This window comes from Equus przewalskii, chromosome X (assembly GCF_037783145.1).
Source record: "Equus przewalskii isolate Varuska chromosome X, EquPr2, whole genome shotgun sequence".
Lineage (NCBI taxonomy): Eukaryota > Metazoa > Chordata > Mammalia > Perissodactyla > Equidae > Equus > Equus przewalskii.
In genome coordinates, this window is record NC_091863.1 from 85,877,770 (window position 1) to 85,886,872 (window position 9,103).

General features: G+C 36.2%; 1 protein-coding gene across 3 annotated transcripts in view; it reads left to right on the top strand.

Moving 5' to 3' along the window:
* RNF128 (ring finger protein 128) overlaps window positions 1-4,269 on the top strand; it is a 79,851-nt gene extending 75,582 nt beyond the window's left edge. For all 3 annotated transcript variants that reach the window (XM_070606143.1, XM_008544286.2, XM_070606142.1), the window contains one exon: window positions 2,710-4,269. In XM_070606143.1, the coding sequence (XP_070462244.1) occupies window positions 2,710-2,843 (134 nt within the window). In that variant the 3' untranslated portion in view covers window positions 2,844-4,269. The remainder of the gene's footprint in view (window positions 1-2,709) is intronic.
* Window positions 4,270-9,103: the final 4,834 nt, after the last annotated feature.

The following is a 9,103-nucleotide window of genomic DNA, read 5'->3' on the forward strand; positions in this document are numbered from 1 at the left end:
CTTTAAATGAGATTGTTTATTTCTCTTTCAGATATTTCATTATTAGTGTACAGAAATGCAACTGATTTTTATATGTTGATTTTGTATGCTGCAAATGTACTGAATGCATTTATTAGTTTAACAGTCTTTTGGTCGAGTTGTTAGCATTTTCTCTATATAATGAGGTCATGTCATCTGGAAACAGAGTTTTACTTCTTCCCTTCCAATTTAGAAGCCTTTGATTTCTTTTTCTTGACTAATTGCTCTGACTAGGACTTCCAGTATTACGTTGAATAGGAGTAGCGAGACCAGGTACCCTTGTCTTATTTCTGATTTTAAAGGAAGAGCTTTCAGCTTTTCACCCTTGAGTGTGATGTTAGCTGTGGGTTTGTCATATATGGCTTTTGTTGTCTTTGGGTATATTCCCTCTATACCCAATTTGTTAAAAGGTCCATATTGCATTTAATTGTCATGTCTTCCTAGTCTCTAATCTGTGACTGTTCTTTAATCTTTGTCTTTCATGACCCTGACGCTTTTGAAAACTACTGGTCAGTTGTTTTGTAGAATATCCTCCAATTTGGACTTATCTGCTGTTTCCTAGTGATTAAATTCATTGTCCATTCCCTATTTCTGGCAAAAATACCACAGAAATGATGATGTACCCTTCTCTGCCTCACATCATATAATGAGGCACATGGTGTCCATGTTTTATTACTGATGATTTTAACTTTGCTCACTTGGTTAAGGTGGTGTCTGGTAAGCTTCTCCTTTTAAAGTTACTATTTTTCCCTTTATAATTATTAATTACCTTATAGAGAGACAGTTGGAGACTATGCAAATATCCTATTTTTCATCATACTTTTACCCACTAATTTTAGCATCACTGATGCTTGTTTGCAATAATTATTACTGAAGTGTGTGCCAAGTGATGATTTTCTATTTCCATCCTTTTTTCTACATTAATTAAGCTTCTATTTTAAGGAAGAGCTATCCTTTCTCCATTTATTTATTAAATTATTTATTTATAATAGTATGGACTCATAGATATTTCTTCTATTCTACAATATTATTCTCATGTTTTTTTTTTAAAGATTGGCCCTGAGCTAACATCTGTTGCCAGTCTTTTTCTTTTCTTCTTCTTCTCCCCAAAGCCCCCCAGTATGTAGTTATATATTCTAGTTATACGTCCTTCTGCTTCTGCTATGTGGGACGCCGCCTCAGCATGGCTTGATGAGTGGTGCTACGTCTGCACCCAGGATCCAAACTGGTGAAACCCTGGGCTACTGAAGCAGATCACGCGAACTTAACCACTCAGCTACAGGGCTGGCCCCTCTGGTGACTTTTATTGTTTAGATCATCCTAGATTTGGTCATTGGGAGCTCCCTCAAGTTGGTTTTTGTTTTCTTTCAACATGGCCCCTCAGTTTTTTGAGCACTGCCTTATTTTGTGGCACCACAAGATGTCCTAGGCCAGGGATTGTCAAACTTTTTCTGTAAAGGGCCAGATAGTAAATATTTTGGGCTCTGAAGGCCATAAGTCTTTGTTGCATTTTTTCTTCTTTGCTTTGTTTGTCTTACAACCTTTTAAAAATGTGAAAACTACTCTTATCTGTGCAGTTGACTTGCAGTCTGTTGTTTGCTCACCCCTAGGCTAGAATCTAAGTTAATTTTGCTCTCGCCCTGCCCTTGCCCTAGAATCAGCAATTTCTTCAGGGGGGCCATTTATTGGAGAACAGTACTTTGAAAACAAGATCTGGGCACTAGGTATGCTCATTGCTGTTGGGGTGTCATTGCTATTAGCCCTTTCAATGACTAAAGGTTAGAAGTATGTGTATGTACTCACACAAATATCCACACACCTCTATATCTGTCTATCTATCTATCTATCTGTCTGTCTATATGTCTGTCTTTCTGTCTGTCTGAGAAACAGTGAGCTCATACTAATACATCTGATTCCAGTCTAACACCACAGAGTTTATTCTAGCCCTCCCCTTTCCTTATTTGCAACTCCTTTCTCTAACAGTGAGAAACCTGGCTCTCATTATCCACAATATATTTACTTATTTGTTCAATCCTAGAATACACAAAGTAATTTCAACATTGCTAACTCACACTCCTGTGAAAAACAATTTCACTAACTAGTGTAGTTCCCTTTGTTTTTAGCCTCTAGGATATAGTCAAAATACTGTTTTCCAAAGTTACTTACATTAGTTCTTTTCTTCCCCACTCTTTTCAGGATGGTTATATATTTTATTCATAATATAATTATGTTCATTTGTTACTGTTTGTATTCCATTTTGGGAACTCCCCCCAACTTCCTGGTTGGGTTTTTTTTTTTTAGTCTGTCTATCTATCTATGCATATGAAAAAGCATAGGTAATTTTTTAAAGCGCCCAAGTGATTGAAATGGGAAGCCAAGTTTAAGAACTGTTATGTTTAGGACAGAGAAGAAGCAGAAGACATAACTTTTGCTCTTAAGGAGGCTATAATCTAGGTAGAAGTAAACACACATGTGAATCAGAAAAAGAGTAATTGTAGATCAATATAATAATGTCATATGTGCTTTAGTAAGTATAGCATAAACCGTATAATTATTAAACAAACAGGGAATGAGTGGAATAATCCGAGTATGATGGAATTAGACAAGACAGCCTTCTTAGATATGAGTGTTGAATTTTGTCTTAAAGAAGAGAGAGGTGAAATCATCCTAAAATTGTCATTTTTTTTAAAGATGAAAATCTTCAGCTGGTAAACCATGAAGCAAATTCTGTGGCAGTGGATGTTGTTCCTCATGTTGACAACCCAACCTTTGAAGAAGATGAAACTCCTGATCAAGATAACGCTGTTCGAGAAATTAAATCATAAAATCTGTGTCAATAGAAAACTTGAACCTTTAGTAATAACAGAACTGCCAATCAGGGCCTAGTTTACTATTAATGAACTGGATAAACAATAAAGTAAGGATGATATTGAAAGTGCTGAGATGACTAATATTATGCTATAGTTAAATGGCTTAAAATATTTAACCTATTAACTTTTTTCCAAAAACTCATTATAATGTTTTTCATAGGCAAGTTTCCTCTCAATAGTGATAGCAACATTTTTAAACATTTAAAACTCTCTTCAAGTAGTCATGTTTTTCATTTATAACAATTTTCTTATAAAAAACATGGTTGCTTTTAAAATGTGGAGTAGCTGTAATCACTTTATTTTGTGATAGTATCTTAATTAAAAATACTACTACTTGAGCTTGGGCTATATGTGTCAGGGTTTTTCTCCAGGTGCTTATATTGATCTGGAATTGTAATGTAAAAAGCAATGCAAACTTAGGCTAGTACTTCATGAAATGTCTATTTAAGCTACATTAAGTTGATAGAACAAGATTAAAGCAAAATATTCATTTTAACTATTTCTTGTTTTTAAAATTAGGCTAAATGTACTTCATGTGAGTGTCAAGCATAGTTTATCAGAGAATATGGACTGGACTGGATTGATTGGTATATTAGTGACACCAATTTCACATGTGATTATAGACAAAAAGTTTCCTTACAAAAATGCCGTATAACTATTTCTCAAACTTTACTTATGGGATTTTCAAAAGCAGAGTGTATAAATTATCATACTATTTGAAAATGATAATGAGTAAGTCACACAAAAATTGGTAATTGATCTTTGTGTATGAATTAGTCTACAGAAATTAGTCTATAGAAAGTGTTCTCCAAACAATGTTGACTTTGAAAATTGAGTTTACATTTTACCTAAATGGGCTTAAATTACACTAGGTAAAGTAAAATTCTGTCCATGTAGCTATAAATTTCGTGAATGCATTTTCTTGGTGTTTGAAAAAGAATTGGGGGGGGGGGTGGGGAGAATTCCAGGTGCCTTAATATAAAGTTTGAAACTTCATCCACCAAAGTTAAATAGAGCTATTTAAAATGCACTTTACTTGTATTCTGTGTGGCTTATCTTTGGTTTTAGAGTTTTGTTTCCAGCGAAAATTCAGCAGAATTTAGGCGAAAGCAGAAAAGACATGTATTTTTGTTTGCTAAGTGTAGAATGGATGAAACCATTGCATTCTTGTATACTGATTTGAAATGCTGTAAATAAGTTCCAATTTGTATTGATTCTCTTTAAATATGAAATGTAAATAAAATATTCCAATAAAAGTTTGGTATTTAGTTTAGCTATCATATATTAACTTTCCATATATGCTTGGGTTTGGGAGGAAAAATGGTTGGATGTAAATGGTCATTGATATGTTTGGTCAATAAAAACTAAAACTTTAGCATGATCTATATTTACATATTTCATTACATAGAGAGAAACTGCTGCTATTGTAATATAACTGAACCTGCAATGAATTATTTTTCAATGTTGGCAAGGTAAATAATGAGGTTGACCACTGATAAGATAAGATTAGAAAAAGAACTTGATGCCAGTCCATCTTTATATTACCCAAGACATAAGGCCATTTTATTACTTTAAAGTTTTCTTTTCCTTCAACCTTCTCTTTGGCAGTATGATTGTTGGGATGCTGTTAATGAGTTAAGTGCATCTCTTTCTTTTGTAAAACATGTTAAGAATAAACAGGTGCTTGGAACACTTCAGAACCATGATTATCAAACCAGAGTACACATGTCTTATGTGACACTATACCAGGTGTATGTGTGTGTGATGCCACGCGGTAAACTTGGCCTATAGTCTTAGAGTTAATTATTTAAGTTTTATGGGGGTTCTTTGTGGGGGGAGTTTATAATTTTTTAATTTTTAACAGCTGTATTGAAGTATAATTTACACACCAAAAATTCATCCATTGTAAATGTACAGTTCCATGATGTATAGAGTTGTGCAACTATCACCACAATCCAGTTTTAGAACATTCCATCACCCTAGAAAGTTCCCTCATACCCATTTGCAATCAATTTCTGCTCCATTCCCAGTCCCAGGTAACCACCAATCTGCTTTCTGTCCCTATAGATTTGCCTATTCTGGACATGTCCTATAAATGGAATCAGACAATATGTGGTCTTTTGTAACTGGCTTCTTCCACTTAGCATAATGTTTTCAACGTTCATCCATGTTGAAGCATGCATCAGTACTTCATTCCTTTTCAATGCTGAATAACATTCCATCGTATGGATATGCCACATTTGGTTATCATTTCATCAGTTAATGAGCACTTGGATTGTTCCCATTTTTTTGACCATTATGGATAATGCTGCTATGAATATCCACATACAAGTCTTTGTATAGATGTATGTTTTTGATTCTCTTGGGTATATATAAAGGAGAAGAATTCTATGTCACTTGTGAATTTTCTTCCTGCTATTATCTTTTGATAATAAAAAAGATAGTTTGTGCAACAGACTCTATTACTCTCACATAATAATAAAAATAAAAGCTGATTCCTTTAAGAGTGGCAGTAGATACATTTATACTATTTAGGGAATCTCTGACTTAAGAAGGAGGGGTCTTCTGAAAGTTCATTTGTAAGTTTAGCAGAAGTCAGATTGTATTATCTTATAAATAAGAATGCACATGGTCCCAGGTAAAACAGTAAAAATACATTTAGATATAATTGGAATGCTAGGAACATTCCTTCTCCCCCCCACATCTAGTTTTTGTTCATTTACTAAATATTTTAATTAAGTTCTATAACATCTAGAGAAATTCTATAACCTTAGGGCTATAACAAATTTTGAGGTAGTTACCTTACTCATTGCCTCTTCTGTTTGGAGTGGGTTTTAAAAATATTTTTAAACATATTAAACAATATCAAGTTTAGATTTACATAATACATGAAACTTAAAAGAAATTCATGATTATCATGGGCACTTTGTCCTCCAGAGATAAATGTTCATTGTCCCCTGCCTTAAAGCTAATTCAGTGAAAATTTTGAAAAACACTACCCACTAATTCTTTACTTTTTTTTCCTCCAGAAACGAGATCTCATAAATGTGAGACACTTGCGGACACACCTAGATTTTGATGGTTAGAGAGCAGTATGTATAAATAGGGTTTAGCATGCATGGTTAGTGGCAATTTCTACTCCAACTGATATCCCAGTTCCAAACCACTGCCTTAGAAAATTTTAATGGGCATGTCCTGATATAAACTTTTTCAAAAGCAATTCAGTCATGTAAAATTCATTAACAGAGCTTATTTTTTTAAAAGATACCTATGTAGGTCTTAATGGAAATGTGATTAATTACCCCCAATTTGTTGTAGAGTTTGATTTCCAAATATCTAATTTGCTTTAAATCAGTGCATCTAAAACTTTATGTGCCCACAAATTACCTGGAGATCTTGTTAAAATGTACGCTCTGATTCAGCTGGTCTGGAATGGGGTCTGAGATTCTGAATTTCCATCTAGCTCCGTGGGTGATACAGATGTTGCTGGTCCAGGCACCGCATTTTGAGTAGCAGAGCTTTAAATGGCTCTCCTCTAGCAGTGCTCCACCTGTTTTCTTACTGCTTCTAAACCTGCTGCAGACTGTAAAGCAGCAACTAAGCTGGTGGAATTCGTTTCAAATAAGAATCCAGTAGAATCTTGAGTGACAGCCTCAGCTTTTCTATGGCACAGGGTTTGGAATTGCTATTTGGGTTTTCCTAGTATCTTTTCACGTAGGTGTTTGAGGTTATGATTTAGAAGTCTGAGCCAGCTAGAAGACTAACCTCTGGATAAATGAAGTATTATTCAACTCTGCGTGGTATAACATTGTGTCCATAAATATGTGGCTTGGATAAGTCAGAAAACAAGAATGGAAGCAGACCGATGAGTTGGAAAGCTATTATAATAGTGTAGCAGGAAAGTGATGTGAGGCTGATCTGCAGTGATAATAGGAGGATGGGATGGCCTTTTGAAAAAGAAGTAGAGGTGTGTGTATGAGACAGCGTAGATGGTAAGAGTAAGAAGTTTAAGATTTTTCCAAGGTTCTTAGCTTCAGCACCTTGGCGAACAGTGGTGCTCTGAACTATGAGAACCTAGTAGGAGAAGCAACTTTGGACAGGGGGGATTTGGGAGAAATTAGTCTGGCTTTGGACATGTTGTATTTGAGGTATCTATAAACCATATGCATAGGTAGTAGAGTGTCATGGTTTGCAGTCAGACAAATCTAGATTCAAATCCCAGCTCTGTCATGTATTTAGCTATTTGATCTTAGGCAAGTTACTTAACTTCTCTGAGCCTTCTGTTATTCATCTTTAAAGTAAAGATGTACAAATGTGCAAGCTTATTAATGAGGATTAAATGACTATATAGTACCAGTACAGTACCAGCAGTGATATCCAAGGCAGTTTGTAATTCCAGTTCTTACCTAAAAACAATTTACATGACCGTACACAACTGAATAGTGAATAGAGTGACATGTTTTGTTTTTTAAGGCACTTTCAGAAAAATACTTTTATTTGCAAAGGGTGGAAATATAGTTTATGATCAAGCCAAAATTTTATATCACAGGGGTGATTTAATTTGGAAAAAAGTCTTTTCTTACATAATCAGTGAAATATTTGTTTACTAAATGCCCTGCTATGAGCCAAAAGTGGGTCTGATTCTATAACAGGGAGCATGTAGATATATCTGGTTGAAGTTACCGAGTAAGGAGGCAGAGGAACCGTCCAGTTTTGGACAGCCTTTGCCACAACTCTAACTTTTAAGGGTATTGGAAAAGAATGGGGTTTGATGAGGAAGGAAATAAAAATGGAAAGTAACGGTGAATGAAAGAAGGACACCTCACATCTCTCCATTTGCTTCATTTACTGATCTTTCACCAAGAAGGTAAGAAATGATCTTCCTTAGTACACATCCAAATTGGGATGGCTTTTCCCAAGAATACATTGCAGTTTGGGCTGTGGGAAGATTGCCTCCTCCTATCCTCTCCAGAAAGCTGCCTTGGGACTACTTACTGCCTCTTAGTGGAAGAGAATCCCAAATTGACCCTGTTCTCACCCCCAAGAAAAATCCCTGCTTGTAGCACACACCTGCTTCCCTTGAGCTGGCCCACATCTTGGGAAAGTTAAGCCAGAGACGTTCCTCCAAGGCAGAGTTCTTTGGCTCCATGACTTGGCATCTGGGTGTGCCGCACCCCATTTTTTATCCAAATGGCCTTGAGGCTTCATTCTCAAAATAGCTTGCCAAGAGCCCCTTGTTTTTTGTGCACTGCCTCCCAAGTCGTTCATTCCTATAAAACTGTTTTCGCTTTTAGTGCACTCTTTAATTTTGGTGGGTTTAGTTATCGCAATAAATAAAACGCGTCCCTCAAATAATTCCTCACTGCGATGTCATGCAAATTACCGACCTCATTCACCTTAATGTTTAAGTGGCTGCATATCATTGCCAAGGTACGAAGAGGTGAAGGCTGCCCTGAAAAGGATTTTTTAAAAGAGTTTAAGAAAGAAAAAAAATTGCTCATAAATTGTTTAGATCTTGAAAAGCAAAATCGGACAACACATTTTCTGTGGCTGATTACATTAGTTAAATAAACAGATTGAGGCGGCGATGGGGTAAGGGAGGGGTGCACCGCGTGAAGAAAACCGCGTGGCTTCTGGAGATTTTATATTCTTCCTGCATGGGCAGAAAGAGCTTAATCTAAGGAAGATTTTGAATTAGACAAGGAATCGTATCAGACTCCACTTACCTGTGACTTTGGATAAATCACCTCACCTGTCTGCACTTTTGTTTATTTACGTGCAAAGTGGGGAATAAGATCTACTTCGCAAGACTTCTGCAAGGATTACGTGAGATAATGTACGCGAAATCGCCTTAGTACGTAGTAAGAGCTCATGAAATATTAGTTGCTGCCACTGCTGCTTCCCAGAATGGGCAATTCGTTACTCCAAAATTCCGGAAACTTTGTTTTCTACAGTTCGACACCCTTGGCTGTAAAACGACCAGAAGCAGCAAGACTTCTATACCTGGGGCTCACTCATTTGAAGAAAAAACGCTTTAAACTTTAGATAGGCAACATACACTTAACTGGTGGCGGGACCCGCTTTGAAAGCACCCCTACCCAGCTCTCACCCCAGTGGATTGTGGGAAGTGTAGTCCCGCGCTCCAGTTGGTTGAGTCCGGAAAAGCGGGTAGGAAACTACAACTTCCAGGAGGTGAAGAAGTGGGACTATTTCCC